Source organism: Triturus cristatus, chromosome 11 (genome assembly GCF_964204655.1).
Source record: "Triturus cristatus chromosome 11, aTriCri1.1, whole genome shotgun sequence".
Classification (NCBI taxonomy): domain Eukaryota; kingdom Metazoa; phylum Chordata; class Amphibia; order Caudata; family Salamandridae; genus Triturus; species Triturus cristatus.
Genome location: NC_140594.1, coordinates 819,251,822 through 819,269,448, shown reverse-complemented (window position 1 = coordinate 819,269,448; position 17,627 = coordinate 819,251,822). Strand labels below are relative to the sequence as shown.

At 44.5% G+C, this 17,627-nt stretch overlaps 1 protein-coding gene across 4 annotated transcripts in view; it reads right to left on the bottom strand.

Moving 5' to 3' along the window:
- Window positions 1–17,627, bottom strand: part of SLC19A3 (solute carrier family 19 member 3) — a 618,290-nt gene that overhangs the window by 150,223 nt on the left and 450,440 nt on the right. For all 4 annotated transcript variants that reach the window (XM_085634561.1, XM_085634559.1, XM_085634560.1 and 1 more), the window contains one exon: window positions 12,174–12,366. In XM_085634561.1, the coding sequence (XP_085490687.1) occupies window positions 12,174–12,366 (193 nt within the window). The remainder of the gene's footprint in view (window positions 1–12,173; window positions 12,367–17,627) is intronic.

The following is a 17,627-nucleotide window of genomic DNA, read 5'->3' as shown; positions in this document are numbered from 1 at the left end:
AGTTACACCTCCCTGTGACAGGATACCTATTGTCATGCCATCCTCTAAGCGAGCTTGGCTCAGCAGCAGGAGAGTAAAATCGTGTCTGTGGCTGGCAGCATCCATTTTATGCTGCCCAGGTCGAGAAAGCTGGTACGGGTATACCAGTGACCCCCATATGTCCCTTCAGAAGGGTAGAATCATACCTCCCCTGCCAGTTACTGGCGGGGAGGTATGATTCCAAGGTGTTTAAAACCAAACACAACATGTTTCTAAGCAGCCGTTTTAAAGTTAGCATTTACCTCGAGGTTATAATGCGCTTAAATATATATGTCTGGCTGCATCACAGACAACCCCGGAGAATGGTCTCCAAAGGCTGCAGAGGGGCTCTGCTCATGCAGGGATACCCTCTCACGTAAAACCCAGCACCCTGCCTTCAGGATTGTTAAGGTCTGCCATAGGGGTGACTGATAGGTATTTAAGGGTAGTAATTTAGATAGATATAGTGAACCTACATCTCAGTAAGTGGTGCTAGCACCATCTTACACAGTCTGCAGTAGTAGGCCTGTTGTGTCAATTTGAATAGCCTCTCCTGTGTGGCACAATACATGCTGCAGCCCATGAGAGGCCTCTGGGGTACCTATGCCCTGGGTACATGGTGTACCATATACTAGGGACTGATAAGGGTACCCCAGAATCCAATCTGGAATGTACCTTAAGTACATGCCTAACAATTTACAGGAGAAAGCAGATAGACTGGGCTGCTGGATAGGAGGAACCCAGTAGGACTAGTCAAAAACCAGCAAAACGCTATGAAAAAAGTGGGGGTAACCATGCAATCAGATCCTACCTTCCTACACACACTGGACCCGATCTTCTCCACCCATGACAGAGTTACTGTCTCTCACTCAACCGAGCTAACCTGGACAGACCACAGCATCGTCCACTTCACCATTGCTGGCTCTCCAAAACCCCGCCCAAACAGCTCACCCATCCAGCAGCTGACCAATCAAGAACGCCAGCTGGTTCACTCCCGAACTACTGACCCTCAAACGTACCTGCAAGAGACTAGAAAGATGTTGCTGCTCCAACAAGAACCCCACCGACCTCAGCATTTTCATATCCAACCTCAACAACTACCACCACCACCTCCGGGAGGCCAAGAAGGACTCCCTCACCAACCACACTGAGGCAAGCACAAACCACGACAGGGAACTCTTCAGCATTGTCAGAGTTCTCCTCCCCAGCTGCCACTGACAACATGATCCACCCCTCTCAGGCACTCTCCGACAGCCTGGTGGAGTATTTCTAACACAAGATCATAGACATTAACAGCAATTTCAACCCACAACCTACAGACCTCACCCACTTGTGCACACCTATAGATGCTACCCTCAGCCACTGACTCACAGACTGAAAACTGCTCTCGATTCACGGACCCCTGCCCGCACCACATCTACAACCTAGGGAGGAAGGAAATCAGCAGCAGCCTCACAGATATCTTCAATTCTTCCATCACCATGGCCCGCCTTCCCCAATGCATGGAAGCATGCGGAGGTCAAGCTGTTCCTGAAGAAACCTTCTGCCAACCCTAGCGAACTCAAGAATTACCATCCCATCTCGTTACTCCCTTTCCCCACCAAGGTCCTGGAGAAAGCCATTAACCACCAGCTCACAGAGAACCTCGAAAATAACAACCTGCTTGATGCTTCTGAATTTGGTTTCTGATCCAACCACAGAAGTAAGACTGCCCTGATCGCAGCAACAGACAAAATCAGATGCCTCCTAGACCAAGGTGAAACTGCAGCACTCATCTTCCTTAACCTCTTGGTGGCCGTCAACACTGTCTTGGACAACACTCTCATCATGTATAAACCCAAGCACAGGCAAAATTTCAGTTTTACAGTTGGTATATTAAATACATTTACACATGAAACACAGTAAATCAATCTTTGGTTTCTTTCTTGTATCTTTCTTCTTTTAATAATTCCGTTTTTACAGTAGTTCCCAAGCCAATACGTGTTTCGTCGCCTTCGTATGATCGTACATGCGACTTGTTCACGGCTGAACACTGTCTTCGTATTGTGGTATAAAGGGTGATGATATTTTCAAGCCACACTATCCTGTGGCGCGTGGGGAAATCCTAATTAGGGCTGCACTCCGATATCAAGAAGACTTCAAGACTTAAAATCGTGGTCCCAATCTGTGGGTTAGTATGCAGAGCGCTGCTGAGGGGTGCAGCTTCCTCCTCGCGCTGGATTCCAAATGCGAGTCTGGCGCGAGGAGGACGTCTTCTTGATATCGGAGTGCAGACCAGAAATAATACAGAAATAATGTATGCATAGCAGTGCACACTTGGAAATATGTGTAGGTGTAAATGAAAGCAGAATCACAGGCCTGGAGGGTATTTCCTGTGCTGAGATAACTGTATTGTTGGGGAATAGTGTCCCTATGGACATAAGTCCAAGTTTGCGCAGTCTGGCACAAGTACCAGGATCAGATGTCATTGGCAGTAAGGGGCATCAACACACAGGGCAAAAAGGCCGACCCCCTCTGCACATGTTGTTGGCACTGGCGAGCTGCCAGGAGTTCCATAGCTATTGCAAAAAGGATCTGCGATAATGGACAGCCCTGTCTGGTGCTCTGAGTGACAGCAGAGGGCTCTGACACCCTTCTGTTAATGCACAGCCGTGCCGTGGGATGCGAATACAACAATCCTGCAGCCTTGCTATAGGAAGAGCTCATCCCCAGTCGCTGAAGGAGGGCAAACAAATACAGCCACTCAAGGGAATCAAATGCCTTAGAGGGGTCTAAAAAAAATGCCGCCGTGTGAAGCGAGGGATCTATGGAATGCAGAATAGTGAAGAAGGTGCACTGGTTGCGCACCATGGATCTCCCAGGAATAAACCCTGCTTGATCCGGCCGTACAAGCGATTGAAGCAGCGGGAGCAAGCATGAGGCGAGCAGCTTGGCAAATATTTTTTTGTCTGTATTTATCAAGGAGGGGGGCCTATAAGAGTCGCATCGGGAGGGGTCCTTACCCATCTTGAGAATCGTCACAATTAGAGCCTCATGCAAGGAGGCTGGAAGCTCCCTGGTATCCATAGCCTCTGCAAAGACGGTCAACAAGCGGGGCGCAAGTAACAGGTCATATTCCTCATAGAATGTGCCAGCAGTCCATCAATGCCCGGCACCTTGTCTGCAGGTAGCGAGCAAATTAGCCCAATGATCTCCTCAACTGTGAATGGCTCATCCAGATAGCGCTTGTAGCCTTCCTCAAGCCACAAGAGCTGATCGAGTCAAAATAATCAGGGAGGTCCAGTGGAGGGTCCTCCTGTCGCAAACAGTAAAGCGAGGCAAAGAAATTGAGCACCAATGTCTGAACATTCTCAGTGGCAGTGTTCATGAGTGCATCCTCATCCTAAAGTTCGGGGATACAGTCTCTCACTCATGGTTTCCACAGTAACAGGGCTAAGTACCTTCCCGGTCATTCACCCTCCCCAAAGTGAAGTGCCCTTGCCTCATTCCCCCTGTAGTGTACCTCACACTGATCCGTCTCCCCATACTCTGTTAGTTTCCCCATATGGCAGCCAAAATGTTTGGATCCCCCCTAGAGAAGAAGCTGACCTCCATGTCACGGATTTCCTATTCCAGTCTGCGAGGTCCTCCCAAGGAGAGCGCAGACCACCACGGCATGACAGCCTCAACATTCCCTGCGGATGACCATCTTAAAGGCCTCCCATAGGGTAGCACACGTGACGCACTCTGTACCATTGTTGTCAAAATATGTCATAATAGCCTGCCTGATTTCTTCCCGAAATACCTGGTCCCTTAACGCCCCCAACAGCAGTCACCACGTGAAAGCCCGGGATGGAGTGCCCAATAGCTGCAATTCTAGGAGTACCGGATCGTGATCTGAGCGAGTACGATGAAGATGTGAGGACCGTGTCGCCCATTTATTTTTATTTATTTTATCAATTTATAGGGCGCAACAGCTACCCAAAAAGGGTTTCCCGGCGCCTGGTCACAGCTAGTTTGAGGGCAGAAAGAGGGAGGTGGCTGTTGAGTGTTAATTATTCGAACAGCCAGGTCTTGACAAGCTTTCTGAACCTAAGATAGTTTCCTTCCTTTCGGATACAGGGGGGGAGCGTGTTCCAAAGGGAGGGTCCCAGGTAGGCAAAGGATCTGCCACCTGTTCTTGCTCGTTTAAAAAACCTTGGTATGCAGAAGCAGGCTGCCGTCTGCGACCGGAGGTTTCTCTTAGGCGTATAGAGGGAGGCAAGAGACTGGAGATATTTTGGTGCAGTACCCGCTTTAATCCTGAACATGTAGTTCAGGGATTTAAAGCGGATTCTGCTTTCGATCCTGAGCCAATGAAGATTCCTACGATGGTTCGAAACTCCGGAGTTCTTCGGAATATTGCAGAGTAGCCTGACCGCTGCATTTTGCACTACCTGTAGTCGTCCGATCACAGATTTGTTTGCGCCCAGGTACAGAATGTTGCCGTAGTCAAGCCCATGCCACAACATCACACAATGCTAGACAGTATTCCAGACATGACCAGGTCGAGTCTGCCCTGCATGTTGCACTTAACCCTGTGCATGTGCCACTCCAACCCCTGGCTATAGTTAGAGTATAGTGAGGTGTATTTCTCACCTATCCAGCTGGACCTAAGCCTAGATGCAGAGGCTGCAGTCAGGTGTAGTTCTTGCAACAAACATATGTCTATTGCATGTTGCTGGATATAAGCAAAGACTTGGCGCATCTTATGGTGCTCATTAAGACCGCGAATGTTCCATGTAAGAAACTTAATACAGGGCATCTGTCTGCATAGCTATATAATTCTGCAAATGCTCCTTGATTCCCCCCTCACAAGAGGGGCACCAGTACAATTCAGTATCTACATCATCCAATGTTGAAATTAACAACAACGCCCTACCAACCCCACCCACACAAACCACCCGACTTTGTATTGCAACTACCCCCGCTCCCTATACACCACAATGAAAATCAACCACTAATGGACTCATCCAATGGGGCAGAGCAAATCCAGACATACACCCCCATCGAAGTGGTAGGGTGGCCAAGAGCAGCTGTTACAAACAGATTGCTAAGAGCAATAGCACGTCCTATGTGTTCACCGCTTACCCATCTTGTATGCACATGTGTGCCAAGGTCTAAGCAGGCTGCAACTCAAAGAACAACAGTGTCAAGACATAAATGCAATGCAACATAGCTTACTATATGGTATCCCATAACTTGCAAATCAAGATCTTTTCTCACAGCAGGTTATACATAATCAATTATTATCACTCAATGTAGGATCAATCCATTTTGCCGGGGGAGAACTAGGGAAGCCCCATCGCTACAACTTGCTTGGCAAATTTCAATGCAGCTTTAGCGTCATTGAAAAAGTGTTGGTTGCCCTCCTATGTTACTCTCAGAAGCGCTGAGTAAATCCTTGCATAGGGGGCCCAAGCCTTTTGCAATATCTTTTTTGCTGAAGTGAACTCGTGCCTGGCTGCCTGTACCGTAGTAGTGAAGTCAGGCTACAAGTAAAGGGCTTCACCCTGGTATTGAATTGTGCCGCACTCTCTGGCCAGTTGCAGCACTGTGTCCTGGTCCTGCTAGTTCAGCAGCTGTGCCACCACTGACCTGGCAGGAGCCCTGGGGGGTTGGCTGGAACCAAGGGACCTATTGGCGCCTTCAACAGCGAACATGGCTGAAAGTCCATCCCCAAACAGGTCTCTAAGCATGACCTCAACAAAGTCCTCCATTCTTGTGATATTGGTTGATTCTGGAAGGCCCGTGATTCTGAAGTAATATCAATGGGAGCGCGCCTTGAGGCCCTTGTTCTTGGCTCTGATCACCTTCAAAACCGTGTTCATTTTCTGCAATTCCTTCCTTGCCTCTGCCTGCACATCTTTCGTGTCAGATACTCATTGCTCAAGTTGGTCAAGGCAGTCTTCATGTCTATCTACCCTCTTCTTGACATGTTCCAGGTGGTTGGTGAGCAAATCTAATTTAGGAACCCATCACAATGTTGATGGGACCGACACTGATGGCACCGACATCTCTAATTGTGGTTAGAACGCCGCATTAGGATGTGGTTGGTCAGACTGCATTGGCCCAGAGACCGACCAACAGCTTCCGATGGGCTCAAGGAGCTCATCGATCAGTCGGTCCAATGGCATTCCCCACAATGGAGGTGGTGCCTTCTCAGGCACCGCTGTGGGGATTTTGATCCACCTTTCCACTTGCCATTTCACATTGGTTCTTCCGACGTGGACAGGATGGCACAAAGGCTTTTGTGGGGCGTGCAGGGACCCTGTCCCCCGTGGCCCTCCGCTATGGGCCCTGCGGGGCACCTGTGGTGTCCCCCTAAACATCACTGCATCGTGTGTGCCTACCACAGGGTGCAGGGATGTTTCCAAACATGCCTTTTAGCATTGGGGCTTGCGATGCGGCACTTTTCCGGGTCACAGCACAAGCCTCAATGCAAAGAGGCATGTTTCTGACCGCCTTCACGGAGGTTGGATTGTATTTTGGCAGGAGGGACCACTGACTACCTGTCGGCCACTCCCAATCCCACAACAATGGCGGTTGGACACTCATCCAAACGCCATAGTATTTGGCCCCTTACTGTCTATAGCCTTCAGACTAGGACGGACCTCAACCAGGATCTCCTTTATGTCCACATTGGGCGGTAGCTGACCATCGTTGCGCTCAGGAGATGCCTCAGAGCGCGTGCCAGACTCACCTAGCCTGACACTGTGCCTGCTGTCAAATTGGAGCTTTGTTTGTTTGCCATTGCTTTTTCCCATGGTGAGGCCTCTAAACGGGGGCCACTCACCCGCAGCATAACTCGGTGTCAACCTCACCAAGGCACAGCATAGTCAGTGATCTTGCCCCCACTGACTCAGTCCATGGGGCAATGACTCCTACCTCCTGCAGCAGGCTAACTGATATTTCCTAAGCTGGAAGTCCAACTTGCAATGGGATCGGGGGTCCAGTCCAGTGCACATGCTTCAGTCACAGCATCACAAGTTCGCCAGTATATATTCACCATGGGTGTGGTGCAGCACCATCGAGCGATGGGGAGCATCATGCCACTTGGGGACCCAAGCATGCCGCTAGTCCGGCAATCTCACATTTTCGATGGGTCTGGGCCTTCCATTCAGCACTGCACACGGGTGGGTGGGCAAGGGGGAAGGAGATTCTGCCACAGTGTACCTCTCCACCTACCATCTACGCTCCTTCCACACTGGATCCAGTTGTCCTCCAAGGAGAGCCGGGCAGTAACAGTACACCCGCAGGCCTCTAGCCCACTCTGCTCTGACACCAGGAAATCACCACCCACGCTCGTACCAGCACGGCCTCCATGATCGGTCTAGCCTGCGGCTGCAGCATTCTGCACAAGCCAGACCACGTGGGCCCCCAAGGTCAATCTCGTCACTTCCTCTGTCACCAGTGATGCTTGCTCAGCGAAGCTGTCACTGAGCCAACATCGGCACTGGTGAGCAGGGGAGTAGAGCAACCCACGTGTGTGTGCCTCTCAGACCGTGTTGCGCTGAATCGTGCTGGATTGTGATCTTGGCCAGAGGAGCCCTCTCAACGAGCAGCAATGTCACTGCCCGGGCGAGCTCTGCCCCCCTCAGCTTTTCTTTTGTAGTTCAAGGAATTCATTTGTATAACCGCCGTTGTGAGGGACGAGAATTCCATCGCTAAATTACAGCTAAACACATTATTGATGAAGTCAAAAACCTTTCCCCAGAATACCTTGAGTGTTGGGCATTGGAAGATAAGGTGTGCTAGATCCCCCTTCACTTCCAGCAGAGGGGGTCCTCCCTGACTCCTAGTGTGTGTAGTCTGGCTGGGGTCCAGAACGCTTTGTGGAGCAGCCAGAGTTTAGTTTGCACTAGAACTGGGGTGATCTTATTACGCGAGGCCTAGGCCCACAGCGTTGCCCATTCCTGTTCATTTAGTGGGGTGTTGGACTGTTTGTTCCAATATGCTATTGTTTTGTCAGTAAGTTTGTTGGTTTTTAGGCGTAGCAGCTTGTATAGTTGTGACACCCTACACTACAATGAGAGGATCCTACTAGAAAAAATTAAGAAACTATTGGACTCCTGGTGTCCCAAATTTATAACTTGGTGTGGGAGAATTGAAACGATAAAAATGATGATCACACCAATGATTAACTACCTCATAAGCATGCTCCCACTCCTAATCACAGACGAGTTCCACAAGAAAATCGATATCATGCTCACCAAATTGCTCTGGCGCGGTAAAAAGGCAAGAATTAGCATAAAGAAACTGAGACTAGAGAAATCCCAAGGAGGGGAAATCTAGCAGACTTTAGTGTGCTCCAACTAGCCTTCCTAGCAAAACAGGGAGCTTACTGGATTACCCCGGCGACTGACTACACACCAGTGTGGCTCCAGGTAGAGAAGACTATTTTGGACAACCTGAGCCCACTGTCCCTACTAATGGCAAACTCATATCCCCACGCATCCAAACCTATCTTTAAAAACACTAAAATAGCTCTCCTAAAAAGTAGACAAGAAGATGGAAATTAGCATCAAAAGGTCTAAGTCAGAATCATTGTGGGTGAATAGCAAGCTCAAGTACAAGGGGAAAAGCCTTACTTTCAACACATGGATAGAAAAACATATATGCTACCCGCACCAATTTGAGAATGGGGAATACCCCATTACCTTCTCTGAACTAAAATCAAGACACCATCCACAAGACATAGATCTCTACAGATTCCTGAAAATAAGAACAGCCTTATCAAAGAGTAAACTAACTAGCGCCCAACCCTCAATCTTCCGATAGTTCAAGGAATTCATAACATTGTTTTTGGACTGAAGTATTTAATGCCTAGGTGTATGTGTTTCATTAATGACATTGTTTAGAATTCTTTCACCAAAGCACTCTCGAGAGCCAAAAGAGCAACAGGATAAAACATTGTCACACATGAAGTGCACATCGATGTTCCATTTTAATATGATTTTAAAACAGGGACTGCTTTTCAGATGTTTTCATCCTGTTCATCTGTCAAGAGGGATGACCTGCTTTGGATGTTTCTCTTCTGTTACCAGACAAGGTCTAATCCGTCTCTGCTCACAAAGGCTGCAGCCTGCACATGAATCTTAAAATAGTGTATTAATGTTAAATTGCTGGTTTCATTTTATGCCCCACCACTTTCAAACCTCACCTTTTACCAATGGCTTTCCAATGTGTTTGTCAGCCAAATGAAAGTGGGCACCTCTTAGCTCCATACTCTGGAATCACCAACAGCCTCAGAAACTGTACAAGTCCAAATTGTTCATTGAGCTGGAGGGTCACTCCACATTCTATTCCCAAAATCAGTGACTGTCAGCAGCCTAGAGCAAATTCCAGTCCAGTGCATTTCACAAGTTCAAATGCCTTGCCATCCAGAATTGGTCAGAGTGTCCATCTTCAGTGAAGAGTCTAGGAAGTTCCTCTTCCCATAATTCACTGCTATAGTCACTACCCATGTGCAGATGACCACATGCAACTGCAGGGGGCTGCTCTGGTAGGAAACTCTATGGATGTGCTCCAGACAGCCCAAAAAAACAAAGAAGAATGAGAGAAGAAGAAGTGGAGGATGGGCTTGCCTATTCTCAAACGTATACATCCTCCACCTTGCAAATGCCATTCTTACACAAAGTAAATGTTCGTGGAGCTGTTGGCTAATTTTAAAGGCACCATCAAAGTTGTCAAAGCTTTTGTAATACACATTCATTATGAGGTTTGTGAAGATTACTGCAGGTCTGATTGCATGTAATATCTACAAACATTACATTTATTGAAGGGGAACTACTTTAATGAGACTACCAGGTGGGAAGATCAGTTCAGTCGATCCCCTCCAAAAGTCCAAAAAAAGTGTGACCCTGAGGTGCTTCAAATGCAATTTGTAGAGTCCCTCACAAGCAGACACCACACAAACTGTTGCTAAAAACGAAAACACAGGGTAACATTCACAGGCAAAGTAAAAAAAGTGCACAGGTGATAACAAAATCTTAGCATATCACTCATGTCATAAAGAAACACCATTTGTCTCTCCCTCATGCTTGAATCCACTTTACAATGGCATTCATAACTCACAAAGCCTTCCTGTCAGGTCGTTCCCTCTGGTTGAATGACGAACCTCTCATCACAGGAGGGAGAAGAAACACCTGAAGCAAATATGTCAAATTTTGGAAATCCAGAAAGTAAATCAAATACATTGACATTAAATAAAGCATTTTCATGCTTATCCCCAAGACTCTGAAACCATCAGCACAAGGCTCTCTGACTGAATCGCATCCTCCTGTCTTTTAGTAGAAACCAACCAAAAACCAATGACTCAGAGCATATCTGAAAGATGAACTCTATTATTTCGAAAATGCCTTCTGGCGTTCCTGGCCAACAAAGACTGGCCTTGGCTTTGCTTATCAGGTTGTTCTTGAGGCTGAAGAGTTTGCCAAGTGGGCACCAAAACTGTTTTTTTTAAAGAAGAACCTCTCAAAGTGGTACTTTGTTTGTAAAAAATAAATAAAATGAACACCCTTGATGCAAAATAGGTTTTCTCCCAGCATGTTGGGCCATTGAGCAACTTCCCTGCCCTGGTCCTCTTCGAAGTGCTGAGAAGGGAAATGTAGGGACTGTCGGTATGACCTGGTTGTACATTGGTGGTCTGGTCAAGGGTTTCCACTGGTGAAGTCCATTTATAATCTACTATTGAAAATCCTTTGGTCCCCAACTCTTGTTGGGACGAAGAAGTGCAAGATTGGCAGGATGGCTGATCTGCCAATCAATAAATCAATCAATCAATCAATCAATCAATCAACCAATCTGATCTGTTTATCTGTCTCTTGACTTAGGTTCAGTGTGTTTCTTATCTCATCATAAAAACTCAGTTGACATGTGGCTAGGTCAGCACTATACAAATACCAAATTAAATAACTATAAATTCAAATAAATCTGAAGGACTCCATGCAAGTTGTAGCTACTTTTCAGAGACTGGCTTCACATGTGTTTGATTCTTCCTTAGCCTTACCAGAATTTTAGAGCCATAGACATTTCATTAAATCTCTCAATTCCTCCGAAGGTCAGTCAATTTTTTTGCACTTAGGCCCTTATTTATGGGGATTTGGCTTAGAGCAGCGCAGCAAGTCAGCTTGCTGTGCTGCCCTATGCCAGAGTGAAAGGGCAGGAATGCCTCATATGTATGCAATATGGTGCATTCTTGCTTCTACTCTGTGCACTGGTACCGTTTCAGCAGCCTAGCACCAATGCAGGCACACTTGCACCATGATGCAAGGGTGCCTGTGTTGTTAACAGGATTGTTCTTGTGCAGGAAGGGACACCTTCCTGCACAGAAACAATCCTAAGAGGCAATTTCCTCTTTCTATGTGTGCTGCAGAATGCAGAATGCAGCACACAAAGAAAGAGGAAAAATGGAGGAGAAATTACGTTATTTCTCCTTGTTACGCCTCACTTCAGGAGGCGTAAGGTTTTAGTGCTCCCCAAGATCTACACGCTCTTGTTTATCTGGGGAAGTGTCAAAATCCATGAGTGCTGCAAGGGAAAAACCCACCACAAAGCCCATGGAACGCGTCTTGAGCGTGGAGTAAGGCAACGCAGTGATTTGCATTGCTTTGTCCTACTCCATTTCTACGAGGCCATTTAAAACCATGTACGGTGGCTTTGCGTGGCCTCATAGATGTGATTTTGTGATGTGCACTGCCAGAGCATTACACAAACGGATGCTCCGGCAGTGCGAGGGGCTCGTAAATATGCCCCTTAGACTAGTTCTTACCAGCAATAGCACATGTTGCTACTCCTTCCTCTATTGCAAATAGTGAGACACTGCTTCCTATACCTCTCCCTTAACCAGTGCAACACAAAGGGCATTTTACTATTAAAAAATCAAAACTATTAGTTTTTCCAATGTTTACTTCCCAGTGGTTTGCTTTACATTCTGTTAAATATTTGGACATTGGAAATACTGCAGTGCCTTTGCACAATATCGTCTCTGTGCAATTGCTCTGATGAAAGGTAGCATAGTCTCCAAGAACGGAGTTGAAATTATATAAAATCCTGTAGGATCATAAAAATGCAAATTTGTATTTATTTGGGGTGTCAGTAAAATATAATGACCAAAACTGGTGGATCATACTCACGTTGCTATTGTGATTAGGAGCATGTATGATGCCTTAAATACCAGATATGAAGCATAACAAACCCAGATGTTAGGAATGAAGCGCATGAGAAACAAAGCTCCAGTGTCCAATCCAGTAAAAATGGCCAGAGCCAATTCTCCAGAAAGATCCCAATTGACTTTGACATGTCCCACTGAAAAGGATGCCACAGCACCTAAAAAGTGCCAAAAGGAAAATATGAAATTACGTTTTAAAATGAGCACACAACAGTCCATGTTTTTTCTTTCTCATAAATTGACAACTGTTACTTCCGAGCTGCACAGATTAGAGCAGTGCCCCCCCCAAACTTTTCATTTAGAAACACAACCTACTTTTTAGTACGACAAATGTCTTATATATTATTGTAAAGGCAAATGTACCTAACTGTAGATTTCCTATTCTTTAATCCACATCTGCTTACCTTGAATGGTAATTGGCAATTGTGGATGCAATATTTTTCAAGGTCAATATTTCAGCCAAGATATTGTGGTAGAACACCACAGAAAGTACTAAAATATTTTGTAGTCAAACAGGCTAAAGGCTCCGATTTGCTAAATCGAAGCCTTTGAGACTACAAAATAGCTTTGTGGTATGTTACTGAATTGCAATTTGGGTTTGTGAGTACATTCTGATTCGCTCTTTGGAAGAGCATGTTTAGGATGTAACTTCCACATAGTAATACTCAAAAAGGTGTATAAATGTTTTGCAGCCGAAATCAAGTCCAAACCATTAATATTTTTTCAACTATGCAAATATAGTGGTAACACATTTGCATTTGGGGTGGGGATCCCCAAGGGACCTCTTCCATTTTGTGAATTTATTTATTTATTCTATTCATCGAGTTTTTTCGAACACGTACTCAACCCAAAGGCATCAGAGCGCTTCACAGAGTTTGCATAGCATTAATTGCATGAGTTACATTTGGAGTAAATAAAGATTCATAGTAGCAGTGTATAAACGAAGTATACGAAAGACATTACGATACGTTGACAATACATTTCCGGTAGATACAGTATATATGTATATAGTGCTTTCAAGTTGGCATAGCTGCAATTGCACGAGATTACATGTGAAGTAAATAAAAATATATAGTAACAATATATGAAGGACAATTTACGGACAGAAGTATAGATAGACGCTTTCGTTCTGAGGTAGCTAGGATGGGGGAGATAGAAAAGACAACAGTTTTCTCCGGGGTAATGATGCTCTGATTTATTTAGAGAGTGTGGGATCAGAGCAAACCGACCAGTCAGATGGTTTACAGGGGAGGGTTTGGATATTTGTTGAAGAGTAGAAGTTGTAGTTTCTTCTTCAAGTGAGTTAATGATTGATTGTCATGTAAGTCCTGGGGCAGCGAGTTTCAGATTCTGGGAGTATTCCTAGAGAAGGAGCGGGTGCGAGATTTCTCTTTCTTAAATTTTGGCGGAATCAGAAGAAGTCTGTAAAAGCTTCAAAGAGGTCTATTTTTTCCAGATTTAGGCAAGCAGTTTTGAGTATAGCTCTTGACTCAATTGGAAGCCAGGTGAGCTGCTTCAGAGTGAGAGTGTTGTGGTCAAAGCAATTTTCCCCCAACAGTAGTCTAGCTGCTGGGTGGAGTGTAGCTTTCAAAGGTGCTTGGTGTGTTTTTGGGGTGTCCGTAATCGTTGCTGTAGTCCAGCTTGGGGAGTAATAAGGATGGAACCACAGTCTTTATGTCTGTGATGGGAATGAATTGTTTGATTTTTTTCATAATGTTACTGCATGTAGAAGGCACTTTTTGCAGAGGCATTAATATTTTCCTTCATGCTCAGGTGACTGTCAAGTGTAATCCCCAGGGATTTAACAGAGTTCGAGAGGGACAGTTTGCAGTTTAATGCAATTAGGTTGCCGTGCCAGTGATCTACGGGAACAGATTTTTTTTAGGTTAGATGAAAAGGAGTTCGGTTTTGATCAGGTTTAGATGAATTTGGTTGCTGGTCAGCCAGGATTGAACCGTTGAATGAGTACAAATTATGTGTTGGATGTCTTTGACTGATGAGATGTTCATGTACAGTTGGGTGTCATCTAAATAGAGATAGCAGACAAGTCTGGCTTGTTTCAGGATCATTGCATAGGGTTCCATATAGAGGTTGAATAGGGCAGGTGACAGAATTGATCCTTGAGGGACTTCTAGTGAGACTGGCGCTGTTTTTGAGGTCGAGTTGTTTAGTTTGATTAGCTGTGAGCGTTGGTTCACAAAAGAAGCAAACCATTGAAGGACAGTTCCATTGATGCCTGCACGCTGCAAAAGGGGGTTTAGTAGGATGTCAGGATTGACAGTACCAAAGGCGGCAGAGAGCTCCAGGAGGACAAGGAGCTAGGCCTGGCCATTATCCAAAGATCTATTCAGGTCGTCTATTATGCTCAGTATTACAGTCTCTGTACTACAGCCTTTTCTGAACTCAGATTGGAAGGTGCCATGCAAGTTGTTCTTTTCAATGTTTTTGTTAAGGAGAGAGAGGTTAGTTATAGGTCTGTAGTTATTAAGGGTGTTCTGGTCGCGTCTGGTTTTAGGGTAACTTGGCCAAGTTTGAGGGGGGCTGGCATGGAGCCGGTCAATCGGGGGGAGTTAATGATTTTGGTCCATATAGGAGAGATTATGTGAATGAGATTTTTAACGAGCTCAGCAGGGCGGGGGTCGGAAGTATGTGACGCTGGCTTCTTTATGCTAGTGAGTAATTTGAGGACTTCTTATTCATGGATATGGTTGAATTCAGTCCAGCTTGTCTCATTTTTCAATTGCAAGGGGTAAAGATTGGTAAACTGTTTTGCTGAGAAGGGGAGACAACCATTATTTGGAGGTAGGGCTTTGGGACCCTTTTCGCAAAGGCCAACTTTGGTGCAGGGAGGGGACATGAGCGGCTCAAGAGAGAGTTGAATGATGACAAAAACATTTTTTAGGAGTAGGCAGTGGTGCATGGAACCCCTTCTTACTGCAAAAAAAGTTTTTGAAACTTTTACTTTCTTTCTTTTAAACACATCCAGTTTTTCTTTAAGGAAAGCAGACTGCATTCGATAAGAAGGAATTACTTTATTTAAACTCAAACACAGACATTGTGGTCTGCTGATTGCAGCAGTCCATCATCCTTATGACGGCAGGGAATCGTAGTGAATTGAAAATTGCTACTTTTCTCATTAATATACAGGAGATAGGTCAAATGATGACTCATTATGGTTGTTTTTTGTGAACCAATATTAGTAGAGAGGCCGGTTTGCAAAATACCATAGAATTCTTAAAATGTCTGTGCTCAGATTGGGACTATGTGTTTAGAATCCTATCTTAGTACACCTGGCACTAGCTTACAGTATAATGCTGGAATGCAATGAGCAGTCTAGTAACAAATGTGACATTTTTCCACAGACTGGGCACACCCACAAAATATATTAGGAGTAGAAATGTTAAACCATTCCTAAAAAAATTCTATAATTTTCCTTGTCTCTGTGTTTGCTTAAGATAGGTCTGGTGAAACATTTGACTGTCAAATTCTAATAGTTAATAGTTCTGAACCCACACAGTTTTGATAAGTGATATAGTCCTTTAGATGATGTTTATCATAAAAGCATGAGAGTACCACACAAGGTGTCTTCTGGTAGCTTTAGTTAAACATTTCATATTTTCCTGAATGCACAATGCTACAAGACATCCAACGCACTAAGGCAAATGGCTCTACTGGAGTCTTCAGGACTCATCAGGCAAGGTGATTCCACTTGAATTGCACTGATACCAGAAAAAATGCTGCAGAACTATAAAATGTATTTTGAGTTAAAACCTTAATTGATGGAAATATATTAGAATAAATTACAATTATTTTTCTGAATTATAAATTAAATAATACATTCCCACCTGAAGAAAAAATATTTGGATTTATTTATAACAATTATTTAAATTGAGGTATAAACTTAATTACAATTATTGTAATTACGTTAAATAAAATGTAATCCTACATCATGTTTTAATATAAAAATGGATATTAAATATTTTATATTTAAATGATAGATATGTACTATATGCATATATGCTTTAACATTCTTTCACATTTATTTATATTTGTGAATATTTTAAATAATTAAACATTTTTAACATTATTTCCTATGGGGTTTTATTTTTACGTCTCTACCTTCATTATTATCTATGTAAGGGTGTTGTAGTTCCAGTGGTTAGCCATGTGTAGGACTGGACTTACTAGAATAATGTGAGTTATTATAAAAGTGCATTTACAAGCAATGTTCCCTCTAATTATTTTCCTCTGTGTGCAGCAGTGTAATATCTCTATGCGCTGCAGCCACAGCTATGTGCACTAGGAACTAAACCGCGCTAGTATCGCCCTGTGCAACGTTTGTTGGCGCCCCCCCATGAACACCTCCGCCACGGATTCCTTCACTACCACCCTTTAACAGTGGCCCTCAGGTCTCCATTACCACTCTCTCTGTGATGCATTTAATTCCTTTTATAGCGCCACTCATACCAGTGTAAGTTGTCAGAGCACTTTACATTGCGCGCACATTAAACAGAGACAATCAATCATAGGTATGTAAATCAATGTATAAGAAAGGTTACATAAGACAGAGGACTGCAAGATGTAGGAGTGATGTCATACATACTGGTAGGCAGTAAGAGTGCTTGGTCTGGAGAAACACAAACTCAGAATTTTAAGTGCAGCACCATGGTTGGGGTTTCTCTTCAATAAGAATTACTTTGAACCCTAACGAACCCATTTTGCAACATTGGGATAATGAATGGCTGGGGAAAAATCATAACATCTACTCTATACCTTTTAGGATGCATGAAGTTCTTTGATGACAGTTAATAGTTTATTATTCTTTATTAGGATTTTAACTTATAAACTGCAAGTAACAAAATGACCTCTCTGACAAAATTAGTAACACACTAACCTATTATTATTCTCTACACTTTGTTTTCTGCATGGTACACATTCTTTGCAGCATATTACCCCTCTGCGCTACCTTAAAACGTCCGCTAGAGAAAACTCTGATCTCTCTCCAGGCTGAAAATTTATCACCAAAGTTATCTTGACATATTTAATATTGCTTGAAAAATGCTGGGGGCATGGAAAGTTGACACAGATTCTTTAAAAAAAAGGGTTTATCTGCAAACACGGCACCCCTATCCTGAAGTAAGCACCAAGTGCAGTGGCACCGGTCACACCGCCCTAGAGCCGGCTCTTGCCTACAGCTGCACCCTGTTAACAAAAGAAATGCAGCAAGTCTACAAGCACAATGTGTGCTTTCAGGTGAACCTGAAAGCAAAAGCACATGTCGTGCTTGTAGACTTACTGCATCTCTTTTGTTAGTACAGCGCGGTACACAATCTGGGCCTCTCCATTAACAAATTAAATGCAGCAAGTCTCCAAGCACGACATGTGCTTTCAGAATGTTTGTAGACTTGCTGCCTTCCAT